We start from the raw sequence: 17,260 nt of genomic DNA, 5'->3' as shown, positions 1-17,260 counted from the left end.
TCAAGAATTTTCGCAAAATGTAAACTGAAGGCCTAAGGACGTATATCGCGACCTATTACGTATAGTTACGAATACAAATATTGAGTGTGAGGGGGAGCGAGGTGTCCGAGAGTGTGGGGACACCGGTCACCCGTTCGGGGCACCCGTCGAAGCAAGTAGGACTAGGGCCTCTGCCCCGAGGGAGGGTAGGAGTAGAGGGTGGCCTCAGTTTCTCTGCCCTCCGTTGTAGTGTCCACGAACGGGACGTAGGAGTGGTAAGACGACGAGGAGTACCGACGACACGACGACGCACGGACCGACAACCGACGACGACACAAACACGAACAAGTGAACAAAAGTAACACGAGACAAAGATGCAGAGTGAAAACGCTGGTAGTAACACAAGTCACCCCCGCCCCCTCTCTCCTAAGCAGTACTTGCGTTACTACTCACAGCGCATCTTATTGACACCTTTCCAAACATTCTAAGAGCTCATCGCCACTTTGAGTTCTAACCGGTTACATTGGCGCAACATTGAATATACATTATTGATTGACCTTCCTCCTTATCTTCCAACCATTTGGACGCAAACTTGCATTTCCCCATAACGATGTTGCTTAACAACCGGCGTAAACGGACCTTCGCGCGCCATCAAGCAGTGAGCGTGCGATGTCCTGTTCAGATGACGTCAAATGCAACGGGATGCCATAAATAAACTCCACAGAATCACACTACACACCTACGCAATGATTACATTCAGGCAGACTGTAGAATACAACCTCTTTGGACAATTTATATACTTATTGAAAACAAGAACATGTAATACCTTGGAAAATGCCGTTTAATACTTTTTAATAGCCTTAATTTTCGCTGAATTGATTTATCAACTTGTAATACTTTTTAAGACCCCGCGGACACCCTGATTATCCAAAAAGGTTTGGATTAAGATTATAGATACATCTGTGTGCTCTTATGGCCAAACAACTAATCAATTCAGTTTTTTTTTATTTGTAATACTTTTGTACAAAAAAGGTGTACGTTATGGATTATGGAGGACAGAAAGGGTTCATCTTCCCCCCAAAAAATCCAAGATTATATTTGTGAATTTATCAGAAATAAACTTGGGAGAATTCCTTCTTCCTGTAAATCAGGCTACTTTGCCTTTGAAAGTAAATTTGCCAGTATGAATTATGGTTGGATTTTGACTTAAGTCCTTTCTGTTTATAGCTCTAAAACCTAAATTACATTTTTTTTTTTAAAATGATAATATGGTGTATTGTACTTTGTATAAGGGAGCCGGGAAGAGGGTAATATTTAAAAAGAGATTAAGGTTAAAGCTTGCATTTCCGAGAAAACGTACTTACTTCCTATTCCTGTCAGACTACCTTGCTTTGGAGTACGGTAAATTAAAATCTTTTTATTAATGAATTTATTATGTGAAAGTCAGATTATATAATCAAGTCCTGTCTGCAGAGCAGGCCGTCTGAGCAATCACTAACAATCATATTATCTATCAACAGAGGTCTAATTAGTGTAAAAGCAGCAACAGCAACAACAACAACAACAACAACAACAGAACCAACCAGACTGTACTTACAGCACCTACAGAGCATTGCGCGGTCAGACTCCTGCTTATGTGGCGGACCTAATTCATCCATATACATCAGCCCGCCCACTCAGGTCACACATGCACAATTTACTGTCTGTCCCACGTACCCAGCTTAAGACCTGCGGTGATCGAGCGTTCGAAGCCGTGGCTCCTAAGCTATGGAACGCTCTGCCCGCTCATCTCCGGTCTGCTGACTCTTGATTCCTTTAAGGCTCTTCAAAGACATTTCTGTTTGGGCAGGCCTTTGGGTAACCGGTGTGCTTGATTTTATACTACGTTTTTATTTTGTTTTCATTATGTTTTATTGTGTTTTGGTATTTTATGACTTCTTATCACGTGGCTTGTGTGTTCAATTATCATTGTACGATTCCCATGATGATGTTTTATTGTTTTGTCAAGCACTTTGTGACTTTGTATAAAGCGCTTTATAAAGAAACTTTACTTACTTACTTGTTGTATTTGTTCTGAGGGAAACTTTATCTGATTAAGCAAACAAGGAATGATTCCTTTGAATGTTTTGCAGTCTGCGACGCCGCGGGTAAACCACCAAGAATCCCACTGAAAGAGTTCTTTGTTGCTTCAGACTAGCTAATGTGAACATTACACGCTCACCTAATAGCATTAGCTGAGGGTGAATGTTTGTCGTGCTGAGCGTACCTCGGAGTGTTCAGCAGTGCAGGATTTGTTTGAGTACGTTGATATGGCCATTGAGTGGGAGGGGGCCGGACTGGATGATGCAGGTTTTGGGGACTCTGATGCGTCTCCGTTAGGTAGCAGTCCGTCAGCGAACCACACCCTCCTTTGTTCCCGTGTCAGGGTCCCTGAAGATGAGACAATCACCAGGTTACAGAAAACTGCATGCAAGCAAACCCCTATCATAAGTAGCATATCAAATATTTCTTTAAAATCAGTGGGGACAGAATGCCACTGTAAAAAGGTAAACAAATTAATTGCATTTTTTATTCAATGTAAAATGTGTACCCTCGTTGCCAGCTGGTTTCAGGACTCCCACAGGCACCATGACGGTAGGCGGGGGGGAGTTGAGGGCCCCCGAAGCCTGGGCCTGCTGCAGGGGGGGGATTGTGGAGCAGTACTCCGAGGGGTTGTTGGGGTTCGGACTGTGGTTGGTTGCAGCGGCCAGCGTCCCCCAAGATGGAGCTAACAGAGAGAGAAAACACCATCAGTACAGGTTAGTTTTTAGACTTGACACACATGTAATTTTAGCAATACATCAAATCCTACATTCAGATGTCCCATGCTGTGTGGGTGACTGCTTTTTTGAAAGAAAGTGGAAAATGCCAAATCTATAAAGAGACAAATATTGGTAATTCAATTATCACTGGGCTTATTTGTCCAGACTTGGCCGGACTTGCTATGATGTCACGCACTGGGAAACAATATCCTCATGATATTGAGGCGGACGCAGATTCTAGAGCCAGGCGTCCCAGCTGCTCTCCCCTAATTGCAAGCCCAAGGGCATGATGGGAAATGCTTTGCGGTCACCTGATCCAAGAGCTAATTTGTGTCTGTTTTGTAGAAAAATCCCTTTGTATGTAATATTTTAGATTATAGGCTATGAAGGTTTAATCTGTGACCAAACATATGTGGTTGAGGGCGCTTATCAAAACAAGAAATTACAAAGTGGTCAACAATGCAGACACAAAAAGAACAAATGATAGAATACAACGCCAGATACACTCACATTTGCAACTATAACTACAGAACATGGTCTGATAGTTCTAACAGGGTGTAAATATTTCTGTGACTTCCTGTATATTCATTTGAAGCTACTGTCCAACTTGACTTGCAGTTTCTTATCACAACCCTTGCCGCTGCCATCTGATCTCGACCACAAACCAGGCAAAGGTCCATTTCATCCTGATTGAGCCGATTGACAGAATGTCATATTATGACAAGCACAGGTGAAACTCATTTAATTAACGAGTGCTTTCTCCCAATCAGTGGCGCAGTAAGTCATTACATTGAGCCAGCAGACTCTCCTGAATGAAACTCGTAATTGTGTCATTCATTACACCTGTGCTTTCCTGTGTGTCAAAATGTCAGCTGTGAAAAGGGACTATTTATATAGTCTCTGTGCTCCATTACCATACTACATACAGTTCAATGCTTCACATGTACTGGATGCAATTACAAAAATCACATGTTTTTCTTTGAATTTAACTCATTTCTGTGTACAACCAGTTCTGTAGGTTAAGTTTACCACAATATGAACCTTTTGAGTATTGGGATCAAAGCAAAATATCTTTTTAGACCAATATTTTAATTCTTTTTACTGGTTTAAGTCTTTTTGACTAGAGCAGAATCCTCAGTTCCATTGAAATATACAAAGCGTACATTTAAAAAGCCACATATAGATTGTAAAGAATTGAACTTTCTACTTGCAAAGCTGCTTACCACTGGTCAGAGCAGAATGACAGGTGACACAGACGCGAGCCTCCTTCCTGTCCATGTACATGAGCCTGCACTTCAGGCTGCAGCACGCCGCACAGAACACCTTCAAAACACAATGAAAAAATACTATTTGTACTAAATTCCTACAAAATGATGAGCACACTCGAGAAAGCACATTTTACTTATACTGTGAGGATTTTAAAAAGGTGGAGGATTGGAAATGAGTTGTGATTAAGTGTGCCGCAAATGTCCCATTTTATGGATATTGATTTCCTGTACCTCATTTCCTGTAGTGCCAGCGCTCCAGTGAGCTACAGCTGCGCACAGGGTACTTTACATTCAATGGATTAGCACCTCATTACACTTCATTATCCACAAACACTGGGTCCCTCACAGCTGATGGTGGGTGCACTGAGGAGCCCGCTGCGTATATTGTTTGCGGGCCCAGTGCTGGTGTCAGTGTTGCTGCAGTGCCAGCTCCTCCCTGCTCAGGAGGCAGAGTGTGTTTGTTTACCACCACGGGAAATTAAGAAGCAGTCCGGAGATTTTCTAGTGCAGTGTCAGCGACCACACCTTCACTTTAAAGCACTGCGAGGACACCCCGCTGCTTGAGTGGGGGGCCGTAATGCTAGAAAGCTACCAGTGCAATAACTCTATCAAATCACTTCATTCACCTCCTTACACAGAACCCAGTAAAGCTTAAGTTGTTTTTCTGCTTCTTTTTTTATCCCGCACTTATTTTTCCTCTTGTTTGCAGTTGTATCTTTTATTTACCTAAACAAAAACTGCTTCATTGTCAAACATTACAGGTCTGATGATTCCAGGTACGTGTGTATTATAGATGAAGCAATGTATTAAGTAACAAAAGAAGCTAATCAAAAGGAGTAAGCACCCTTTGCTGAATTGGTTTATCACTAAAATAATTGTTCAAGCAAAAACTCCATACATGATCTAATTCAAGCATTCTTAGTTTTCTATCTTATGTGCAATCTACTCTACATGAAAATGCTAAAGTGTTTTGCAAGTTTAGCTTTCTTTAAACCCATCTTGAAAGGCCAACATCATTTGGCTTATCGCTCTGACAAAGCCCCAGGGGAGGTGTGAACATTATGGAGAACAAACATGTGGAGTAAGCAATAATAAAACGCAGCATGGTAACAGTGAGCTTTTTGGCAAGAGCTTCTCAAAGTCATGCACCCGACCTTAATATCAATACAGCATATATCTAATGGATGCACTCTAGTAGCTCATACAGGCTACAGTAGGCTTGTGAAAGCTATTTCTTACTTCATCTGATTGGTTTCGTGATCATTTTTAAAATGTGTATAAATATTGAGTCTCCTTATTTATGATGGGCTGACACCAAACATGTACTATTTTAAGCCCTTAAAGGTGGGGTAGGTAAGAATGGAGAAACCGGAACAAATCTGCCACTTCCTCACAGAGCCCCTCCTCCAACACACACGAACGCGCACATGACCAATGAGGGCACGAGATCAGTTTGTGCACAGATGGAAGGCTGACAGGCAGGTAGGCCATCCAGTTATTTTAGCCGGGCCGGCTCAGATGATTGGTCGTACTTTTTACAGCGCCACGGCTTCCACAGATGACATTTTTGTATGGATTTGTCAAAGCACTTCAGATATTCATTGCTATCGGGATGTTAAGAGCATTCCATGGAATATGACAAAAAGTGTTTTTGAAGTGAATTACCTACCCCCACCTTTAACCTTCTGCCAAACTACACCCAACAAGTGTTCATCTATTCATGGAGGAGTTCACTTTGTAATTGATATATATAGCACTAGAGGTAAGAGGAAAAATATATATTTTTGATTGTACGGTGAAGACTCCCAGCTGTAGCACTGACCTTGCCGCAGGCCCTGCAGTGGTGCCTCCTCTTGGTGAAGGTGAACTTGACATCACATTTCATGCAGACAGGAGCCTGGGAGTCGGGGACCCACACAGGGGCCACCTCACCCAGGCAGCTGGAGGGTTTCCTGCTCAGAGAGCCCTGCTGGCCGGCCTGGAGGTCATTGTCCGGGCTCTCCGAGGGCATCGGGGCAGGAGAGTGGACCACACCCTCTCCGTTCACCCCCACTAAACTGGGCTCAGTCCCACTGGGCGTGGTTTCAGAGGGCGTGCCTCTCCGACACTGGTTGTCATGGTTTTTGTTCCTGCTGTTGGCGAGCTGATTCTGGACCTGGCCCGACAGAGGCTGTGGGATTTGGAGCTTGAGGTTGACCGGCTGTTTCGGTCGCGCTCCTCCGAAGGGAACACTGACCGGCTGCAGGCGATTGTTGAGTTTTGGTTGGATGCTACCTGACCCCACTGCTACTCCCTCACTGCTCTCCTGCTTGCTTTCCTCCATTTCTTTCTCCTCAGTGACTGAGTCCTCTTTGGAGGGGACAGGAGAGGGAGAAAAACCCTCCTCCTGCTCCTCCTCCGTGCTTTGGAATGGTTACTGCTCTCCTGCTCTAAACCATTGGGAAGGCTTGGTATTCTGAGGAGTTGGTCCATCTGTCCCTTCGGACCACATCTCCTCTGCTTTATATCCAGTCCGTTCCTGTCAGGAGGAGATACACCATTCTCCTCCACCTTACAATCACTACGAATGTCTTGTTCCCGATGCAGGAGACTCTCTACATGCTGCTGTTTGAAGTGAGCAGTCTGTTTTTCATGACCATTGTCCTGTAAGACCTCCTGTTTGACATCTTCCCCATTGTGTGTTGTTAGCTGCACATTTGGATTTATTCTCAGTGCCAGAGTTTCTTTTTCTAATCCAACCTCAAAGGTGAAGTGAGTGTGACCGACGGTGGAGCCTCCTCCTGATGCCGAGTCGGCTCTTTCCTCCCGATGCGATTCCTGATCAGAATCCCCAGGAGGTCTGCCTGAAGGAGAATGTATCTTCTTGCTGAGCCCCCCCAGTGTTGGGCTTGCAAGGCAGCCATTCTCCACAGCAGGGCAGGCCGTCACAGGGGGCGGCGAGAGGTCGTCGGTGCCCACCAGCTTGCCGATGTTGGGCTGGGGGAGGGGAGGGCTGTGGACGTCTGCCGGCCTCTCCTCTAACCCAGGATGGAGGTTCTAGACCTGGAAGTCTCTTTGAGTCTCCCCCCGGGGAGGTGCTGGAGGTGCTGGAGTTGGGGAGGGTTTTGAAGGGCAGCGGACTCTCCCCGGGACTGAGGTCTGTGTGGGCCAGGGCGGGGTTCAGAGAGAGCAGGTGGGCCGGCGGGGCCAGGATCTGGGTCCACTTGGCATCTGAGAGAATGGGATTGTCGGTCTCATCTGGAGGGAGAAAGAAAACTGATCAGTACATGGATCTCATGATACATTATTTGATCAAAAGCTCCAAGAAGAGTTTACATTTAACCAATAGTGGCTTTGCTGCACATTGCATAATATTTCACCTGATATTACAAGATAAGTATTAGCAGATAAGTCTTTTTTTTAAAAATATAAAAGCTTCTATTGAGGTTTCAAATGAAAGGTGAAACGTCTGTCATTATATTCTATAATACCATAGGCATTAAAAACATTCATTTCTTTGTTATTGTGATTATATAAATGTTGTTGTATAAATCTCTGCTTGGGTTGGTTCCCTCCTACATTTGCACATACAGTATATGTGTCAGAGAGAAAGTCTATATGGCCTGCACTCCAAAGATGTTATTCAGATGCTGGTTCCTAACGTAAGAACAAAAACAGCTTTTAAATACGCGGCCCCCACAGCTTGGAACAATGTACAGAAGGAGCTGAAACTCTCAGATGGAATCACTATGGGGGAATTCAGGTCCATCTTAAAAAGGACAGAGAACACGACACCATTGGCAGATGCGAGTGCTCGTATATCCACAAATCTTTTTAAATGTTGCCAGTTTTTAATAGTTTGTTTTATTTCGCATAGTGACTGGATAATGTGCCATTTTATTTGTGTTTTAAAGCTGTATTTGTCTGCCTGTCTTGTCTGTGTTTTATCTGTTGTAACTTCCTTCATGCTGCCCTTCTTGGCCAGGTCACTCTTGGAAAAGGGATTTTAATCTGAAGGAGTCTTTCACCTGGTTAAATAAAGGATATATATATTTTGTATGGTGCTGTAAGATTGCTGCTTGACTGCCTGGTTAATACAGCTACAGTGAAAATGTTACTTTTGAAACGATAACAAATACTGATCGAGCCAGACAAATTCTGACAAATAAAACACGCTGTGAATTTTGAAAATCATAGTATTTATTTATTTCCCACTAATAAGTTATGGGAAATGTTAGGATCACAGGAGAGAGAGAGAATCTTATGCAGCCACCCCTAAAATCTTATTCTCCAAATAGCATAATACTATTAGCTTAATCTGCATCTGACACATTTAAATAAATAAATACAAAGTGTAAAAACACTTTTTTCATTAATAGACATGACAAAAATTCAAATTCTCACATTATGAATAAAGCCTTCTACAGTTCAGTTCAGCCCAGATTTGTACCCGGAGAAAAGATCATGAACCTCAAACACAAGACAGGAAGCCTCAAAGGAACTGCTACGGAGAACTATTGCAAATATACACACTCCCAGGTGATCGAGAGCTAAAAATGGGAGAGCCAAACCAGGGGACAAATTGAGAAATGAGGTTGGCAGGGAGTGGGAAATTAGTGTGGGAATTCAGTGAAAGTGGGCCAAACGGCTCAGCCACCCCTAGGAGACATCAGTCAAGCTAGCTGACACATGAATGCTGGGTAATACGAAGCGGAAAATCTTATAAAAATGTATTCAAAAGGACTTTTACAGCCAAGTCAGCTACTGTATAGTGCTTTCCTTCATTCACTGGAACTCATGCTAAGCTGTTTCGGCATGCGCTGTACCAGGTTCAAGCACACACACACACATTCACTCACACAGAGTTAATCTGCCAAGCTGGATCTCTGGCAAAGTACACACAGATAATCGCTCACAGCCAAAATACACACTGAGCTCTGAGAACCATTCAAATAGGTGGTGTGTGGAGGGCTGGCATATTTCTGGGGTCACCTTCAGTCATAAATCCAGAAAAGGAGCAGTCTTGTAGTCTCTGTAATAACAGAGCGTTTGTTCTGGAGAGCTGGGAGCGATACACAGCACAGTGTTTACTTTACGATCACCGTAAATAAACTCTGTGAAGGCACTGTCTCTAAAAAGGCCGTAACACCATTTCTTTAGTAATTGTCAGCATTAAGTGTGAAGAAGACACAAAAGACTTGTCTTGCACCAATTACACAGTTTCACACAGGCCCGGGGGAAATGGATAATCCAATTAGCCCCATCTCCTCTCTGCACACTTTCAATCGACACCTGTAAATGTTGCAGGAGCTGGTGGGGTGTCGGCTGAGTCTGGCACACTGATGGTTTACTCACGGGTTACATAAGGGCATCCTGACCACAGCTCCTCGGAAACTTCAATCCCACAATTACACCATCTCTCAGACACAATGACTCACTGTCTGGCCCCGTGTCCTTTCAACATCCTTCTAAACAGAGGAGCTCACCTTCGTTCTGCTCAAACTCGTCCAGCACCTTGTCCAGGTTGAAGGCCTCGGCCTGGAAGTAATTCTCCATGGGTCAGGAAGCTCCACGCTGCCGACGGCCGTGTGAACCTAGAAACACAAGAGTGTCCTTAATAACAAATCTGCAAATGTCCCCCATGGCCTGTTTCCTATCTCCTTTCTCATATCTCACTTCAATCAGCTTTGTCTAAGTAGAAACATCCCCTCCAACCCCCTTTGGCTCTTACTTCTCATTTTCCTTCCCTACCAGTCGTGTGTTTGTGATTGCTCTGGGGCCACAAAGATAATAAAAGGCAAGTATAGCTAAGGTCAAAAAGTGCTTTATGATTGCGAAGGTTATGGAGTGAGTTATGAGCCTTGAATATAGTAACAAGGAAGCATTCAGGATACTCAAGTATTACATGCTCTACCTCTTTGAAGTTTTGCCATCATTAAATGTGTTGCAGCATCATTTCATCCGCTTATTCTTTTCTTCATTTATTGCATGGTCGATTAAATGATAAGATTATGTACTAAATGATTATGTTCCCCTTAAGTCCAAGGTGACATCTCCAACTGACTTCCATCATCTAACCTCAAAATATTACATTTATATTATATTTAAAAAAAAGGGCAAAAACATTTGGATTCAAACAGGAAACAGATCATTTGCTTCAGTTTTAAAAATACGACTCAAACGATAAATTCATTATCATAAGAGTTGGACATAAACGTTCTCATCAGCTAATTGCCTCGTGTTCTGTATGACATGATCAATTGTTGGCTTTGTAACTTGGACATAGTCTTCATTTAAATACATTTCTGACTCCTACGTATACATGTATTATATCTGGCTTCTTCGTCCCTCCTCACCTGCACAGAGGTCCTCCTCAGCAGTCCCAGGTGGTGGGTTTGTTCGCAGCAGGTTTCCCCTCTCACTTCTCACTTCACCCAGTCTGGCAAGCGCCCAGCGCCCACACCTTAGAGAGGGAGGGAAACACCTTTGAGTCAAACAACTGCTTCTCATCCTGCGTGGAAAAGGATGCTGCTTGTCTCATTATAAGGTAACACAAAAAGTGAGATTACAGCATTTCCTAGATGCTTGCAGTATATGAACTTCATTTACTATTCCGATGTAACTACTCTCTCTCCTCTCAATAAGTGATCGGGGGCGTCACTCTCCAGCTTAACCAATCACTTCGCTCTATTCCCAAGAGCCTATCATAGCGCTCTGCCAAACCTTTTAAATCTGCTCTCCCCTCTGACAGCTGTCATTTCAGGTGACTTGACGCAACCCTCCTCCCCCCCCTTTTCACTTCCTGTCCCTCTGAATCCAGGGTCAAGCTAAACCACTCCCCTTCAGACCGACCCAACCATCCATTCACCACCACCACTGTCTAGACCCCGGGGGGTTTCATCGGATCGGTTGTCCCCTCCCGAATGATACTTCCTGCACAACGGGGCCAAATCGCCAAAATAACCATTACTTTAATTTGTGTATCTCTGCAATAAATATGTATTCTTACATCAAAACCGTCTCTCCTGATTGAAGTAAGTAAAGCCAAGTCATTGATCTGGGATTGCGATTGAAAGGTACAAATTAAACATCTGAATTGTACTGGTCAATACGTCCAGCTACGGTTCAGGCTAAGGCTGGCTGTTTTTAAAGTAAAAAAACTAAACAAATGCATTAAAAACATATAAATTGAATCAGACATTTTTTCAAGCAAAAGTGCCAAAAATGTACCGATTTTCAAATGTAAAGATTTAACCATTTTTCTTAGTCACAAACAATAACATAACATCTTTTGAGTTTTGAACTGATGGATGAATAAAAACGATAAAAGAGTTCACCCTGAGCTCTGTGAAATTATACTGGGCCTTTTCACCATTATAACATTTTTATAAAGGATCGAAATACAAATGTGGGGAGACAGTTTAGTCCATGAACACATGTTTTAAATGATAAAACAGTGCATCTAGCTTATCATGTGTATTGCACATAATCATACATCGTGAGCAAATACTCATTCACGCTCGACAAGGCAACCAGAGGCCTGAATGGAAATCAGATGAGGCCCGAGTCACTGCACAGTAAACCTGCCCAGTCTGTCCTTGCTGATGAGAGGACCTTGGAGTGAGGATGCGATGGTGTGTGTGTGTGTGTGTGTGTGTGTGTGTGTGTGTGTGTGTGTGTGTGTGTGTGTGTGTGTGTGTGTGTGTGTGTGTGTGTGTGTGTGTGTGTGTGTGGGTTAGCAAATGAGTAACAGCCATGCTGAACCTCAGGGTCATCCTCATAAGGACAAGAGCGTCCAGGGATTACACCAGAGACTAGATATTCCACAGCGCGAAGGCTTCGGAGAAAGGAGCCGAGTCAACACACTTTCCGCTTAGTTTAAGGAGCCAGCATGTGCACGACGTCAGCAAAACGGTGAGAGCACAGGACAGGAGGAGGATACACATGTCGTGTGTACCGCGTGGGTCAAACCATTTCTGCAGCACCAGGACCGAGGCTGAAGGAAACACTGCTGTCAAATGGCAGTAACCATTCCAAAGCCAAGAATAGAAAACTAAATAGCTTTGACTACAAAAAGCTTTGAATTAAGAATATCGACAATAAATAATCCATCAGTGAATGAAACCAAGACACAGCGCTTTAATTAGAGCATCTTACGAACCATTAGGCAAGCACAGTCCAGATGGAGTATGATGACTCAGATTGGGCTCAACACACACCGTGACGTCACCGCAAAATCAATACGAGAAACTCTACTACTGCTCAAATAAATAGACACTGACATTTGAAAAAACATTGACAGTGAATAATAATCATAAATGTAATTATAATAATGTGGTGATTTTCAACAAAACTGCAATTTTCTTTAAGATGAAGCACTATGTTGAACAATTCCACAGACCCCAGTCTGCAGCTTCAGTCAGTTAGTTTTATTTGTAATTTGTTTAACATTTTTGAAAACAATATGATCATAAAAGCAAATGATATACCCTAATCAACTCATCATTGCTTTTCATTTTAACAATAGTTTAACTGTATAGAGTTTAATTTCACAAAACTGTAACCTTAGCATTGAAAACGATTAAACTAAATGTTGTCCGAACCCTTAGCTATTCTTATCAAATCAACAGATGAAAGCAGGTACAATTTAAATTCATAACAATGCAAACAGGAAAGTTTAACTTTGTTAAACCTCTCCACCTTTTCCTTCAGCAGAGAGCTTTGCCTCTAAAGATTTCTGAAACCGTCTCGCACCGTAGGAGGCTGAAAAGAACCAGAGGACTGGGGGACAACACACACACACACACACACACACCCACAGAGAGAGAGAGAGACACACACACACACACACACACACACACACACACACACACACACACACACACACACACACACACACACACACACCTCCATGAGGACAGGAGCCCGTCCCTGATTAAGATTTAATTACTCAGCAGAGGCGTTAAATAATGCATCTTTAGTCAAAGTGCGTGAAGGGCTTGTATTTTTAGACATGTAAACTTGGGGAGAGGCTTTAAAGCAGACATATGTGCATGAGAGAGCGTCAGTCGGAGAGCCTGCAGTTACACAATCTCATTTTTAAATATTTTGTTACTCCTCAGCTAGACTACTCAAAAACGATCAGATGCAAGCAGTTACATGTGGTGCTGTGAGTCAAACAAGAAAATCAAGATGTGCATTGACAGTTGACCACACCTGACAGTTATTCTAATTGACCTCAAATGGATTTTACAGACTTAACTTTTGTTTTGTTTGTTAAATATTGTCTTGGAAATGCTTATAAACATGACAAATAGCTCAATTGTTCACATTTCTTACAACATTGTGAAAAATTTGTTCATGTTTGTGAAGCTGTTGTTATTATCAGTAAACGACGTGTATTATTTTAGCCATGATAGTGGCAAAGCTCAAAGGGAGGAAAACACTTCTGACTTTGAAGAGGTTTGCAGGTGTTTCAGGGTGGAATATTATAATATGTATCAAATGGATTGCCATGTCATTTGGTACAGACATTAATATCCTCCCCAGTAATATTCTGTAACTACTTTGGTGATCAGCTAACTTGAAGTTTTGCACCATCATCAGATCAAAATTGTGTCTAATAGTTTGTGAAAAAATACGTGCGTAGCTAACTCCACCTCTACTTGGCATTAAGGGGAACTTATTCAATATTAGCATGCTAGCACACTAAACTAACACAATATACCTTTATACCATCTGCATGTTAGCATTGCCACTTTAAGCATTTACCAAACACCACCTGTGTTAGAATGTAGCTCAAAGCATAGCAAGGCATAGACTTTTGATGTATAACTCAACCCATAGACTGCAGAAAATAACCAAAGCTTATCAGATTTGGAATCAGATTTATGTTGTTAACTGACTTCTATAGGCCTCACTATTTCAGCATCAATCAAGTGATTGTTTGAGCCACAAACTTCACAAAATTAGGGGACATTTTCAAATCACTTGTTTTGTCAGGCTAACAAGACTAAGAGATATCTAATCTAAAATTGCATACACATATGGTAATGTTGCAAATCTTCAAACTAGAGCAGCTGGATATATATTTTGTAGATTGTTATAAAAAGATGACACTTGACATTGTAATGACAGAACCAGACAAGGAACCTTACTCTATTTTAAACTAAGCAGAACTGCAGAGGATCCCCTCCACAGCCACGCTGCAGCCTCCAGTGTAAGCCAGACATGCTAATAATGAAATGGCCTAACGGACTACTAACACGATAAAGTATGCCTGACTGGACATCCCGGCATGGCAGCTAAATTAAATAAGACAAGGGCATAAACAGCGAGGAGGCTTGGACCGATTACAAGAATGCTACCACAGTTCATTAGGTCCTCGCTGTCAGAACAACACTCGGTTTCCTGCTGTTGTTTCCTGTGAGGGAACCACATCACTTCCTCACACATCATGTGGAATTCCCAAGTTACAGTCATTGTATCGGTTATGAAATATAATATATATTATAACGGTCTAATTATTTCTGGGGGTTTTTCAAGCAAAAAGCCCAAATGTTTCAGTTTCACAGACATAAGGATTTGCCATTTGACAACAAAATAAAAGTCCTAAGACTTTGTAATATTGGTTGGATGATTAAAGACATCACTGAAGGCGCTGAGAAATGTTTATTTTACACTAAAAGATAAAGGAAGCAATCAATATTGAAAAAAAATAAAGCAAGCAAAATGATTAAATACAAAAAAAAGAATTGAGAGATTATTAGTTTCAGTAACACATTTGAAACTGATGACTTAATGGATGTTTTGGATTAAGTGAAACAAAACTCTAACGTTTAAGCTGTCTTTGAGAATGTGATAGTGGTTGTAAATAGTTCTACAGGAAATCAGACCTGTGAACAAATGTCTTCTTCTACTGCTCCTGGTGCTACAAACGTCCCAGGTTTGCAGGCTCACATCCTGATCAGAGCGTTTATAGATCCATACCCGGCACAGACGAGCTCCAGACGCCTCCGAGTGCACACAGGAAACCCCCAATGATCACTTCCTCTTTAAGAATGGACTGACATAACTTTCTCACAGCATGATCGCATGACCTGACTGACACATTACTATGTAATGATTAACGCCCTGACTGGGAGTTGTCTACCTCCTCCTGTAAGTACTTAAAGTTGCAATTCCCAAGTACAGCTAGATATTTCAGAAATAAACATTAAAAGAAAAACAAGCCACAGGTTTGTATCCTTAAAAGATGAGTCTTGTCAATCATTTGAAAAGAGAGGTTAATAAATGGCAAATCCTTTGAGATCTGAAGATGGGAAAAGTAAAGAGAGTGGCTTGTCGTCCTGTTACAAAGAGCTACTCTGCTTCACATAAAGTGTCAAAAGCTATTATAATCTTCTTTTCTCCTTTATGTTTTGATCTACATTTAACCGCCACACGACAGAAGAAAAGGCAAGAGGAGACAGGCTGCTGTGCCGGGCTGCCATCAGGGAGAGACTTGTAATAGCTTCTGAAAGCGTACAGTAACCTACATCTGGGAAGTCTCTGCTGCACACAAGAGAGCTGGTCTTTGCATGCCTGTTGGATCAGTCTGCTTGAGGATGTAGTGAGGTAAAAAATCAAATGCCCTGAACAGTCACTCAGTCAAGCTGGAGAGATACCAAGAACAATGATGAGTGTTATGTAGTAAAGCCTTTCCAGAAGCTTTGATATTATCTGTTCTGGATTTCTCTTCAGTGACAAATTCGTTTTACACTCACTGGTGATGACTATTCAAGCTGGCACTGGGATGGGCCCACTGCTTTTTTTATGAATGCACCTCCAGTTCTTAAATAAAAAGCCCTGAGATGACATGATGAGGTAAATGTAAAAGACATGGCACTAACAAACTCTCCAGAGCAACACAAATGACCATTAGCTTGGATTATGCAATCATAAAGTAGCACTCTGTGCCTGCTGCCTACAGGCCAAACACAGCCTCAGATAGTAAATATTATTCACAGGTACACTGGGTTAAGCCATGGGAAGCTTCTCTTTGTTATTAAACGTGGTATATCATGAAAAAACAGCTACAAACACGACATTTGAGGTGTATTTATCTGCACCAGAACTTAGGTTATTAGTTCTATTAGCTGCTAGCTGAATGTAACGTCCACACCTCAAAAGGCCACGAGTTAAGTTTACAAAACAGTTATAACAAAGCCGGGTATAACAATATGATGAAATATTTAGAGGATAAATAACCCCACTGTACAGCAGCAGGGTGTATCAGGAGGAAAAGGTGGCTAGGGTTAGCTCCAAGGGTTTAGCGGGTAGTCGTGCTCCGAGTGACGGCAGAGACGTGCTCCTCTGACGGACACTCAACCAACCGTCTGCTCGGTGGGCTTGGTGCTAACGGTTTAACGGCTATTCTGTGGCTAACGGTTTTAACGGTTATTTAAAAAAGCATTCCTCCTCATGTTAACTCAGCCTATTTCTCGCAGTCATAAAAAGTACATTTTGCTTTTTGCTGCATTGCTAGTGTTTTTATTAGTGAATGTTTAGCCACAGCTCGTAAAGCAGCGTGTTGTGTAATTGAACGTAAAATAGTGCATCACCCCTCTCGGTGTCACTCACCATTTAGCTAGCCAAACAGACCATGCAACCCCACATCCACACTGACTTATTCGGCTTAGTTAATACAACACTTGCCGTTGCAATGGCGGGTTGTAACGTCAGAGCAACAACAGACAGTGTAAGAAATGTCATGAAAACATTTACTCACCGGAGGAATCCTCATCTCTACGTACAGTCCTCCCGTGGAGACCCTCCTTCAGTATCCGTCATACCTAATCGCCTTTGAGGGCTATTTTTGAGTCTCCTCAGATAGACCCTCCGCTGCTGCCTAACTCACACAGCGCAAGTCGGAAAGTACAGCCTGTAGTCTGCCGTAGTTGCCGTAGTCAAGGATCCCTCCCCCAAAGGTTAATATTGGGGAAAATAAGAAGCACCATCAAGACAGCCAGAATGGAGACCCACCACTTCCGGTTGTGTATTTCAAAATGAAATACCACCTGCTACACCTCAGTTTTATCTTAATACATATTCTAAACGAAGAACACGATTTGTTTAAAAATATCCAACAGTTAATTACTTAATTTATCCAGAATTAAACATGTCATAAATGTGTTCATTCATAAAATATAATTCTAAAAGAAAGTGTCATTTTAAATTACATTTAAACACATA

At 42.3% G+C, this 17,260-nt stretch overlaps 1 protein-coding gene across 1 annotated transcript in view; it reads right to left on the bottom strand.

The window, feature by feature from the left end:
• The window catches only part of LOC104957519 (zinc finger FYVE domain-containing protein 9), a gene marked incomplete at its 3' end in the record, with an annotated part of 21,443 nt that extends 4,461 nt beyond the window's left edge, over nucleotides 1-16,982 (bottom strand). The window contains exons 1-7 of the mRNA XM_010785162.1: nucleotides 16,797-16,982; nucleotides 10,384-10,490; nucleotides 9,514-9,621; nucleotides 5,871-7,285; nucleotides 4,004-4,103; nucleotides 2,570-2,746; nucleotides 2,246-2,409 (exon numbers count right to left, since the gene is read on the bottom strand). Of these exons, the coding sequence (XP_010783464.1) occupies nucleotides 2,246-2,409; nucleotides 2,570-2,746; nucleotides 4,004-4,103; nucleotides 5,871-6,371 (942 nt within the window). The remainder of the gene's footprint in view (nucleotides 1-2,245; nucleotides 2,410-2,569; nucleotides 2,747-4,003; nucleotides 4,104-5,870; nucleotides 7,286-9,513; nucleotides 9,622-10,383; nucleotides 10,491-16,796) is intronic.
• Between the last annotated feature and the right edge of the window lie 278 nt (nucleotides 16,983-17,260).

The sequence above is a fragment of the Notothenia coriiceps genome, unplaced genomic scaffold, assembly GCF_000735185.1.
Source record: "Notothenia coriiceps isolate Sejong01 unplaced genomic scaffold, NC01 NC01_scaffold00027241, whole genome shotgun sequence".
Classification (NCBI taxonomy): Eukaryota; Metazoa; Chordata; class Actinopteri; order Perciformes; family Nototheniidae; genus Notothenia; species Notothenia coriiceps.
The sequence above is the reverse complement of the archived record's forward strand: the minus strand, read 5'-3'. Positions and strand labels throughout refer to the sequence as shown.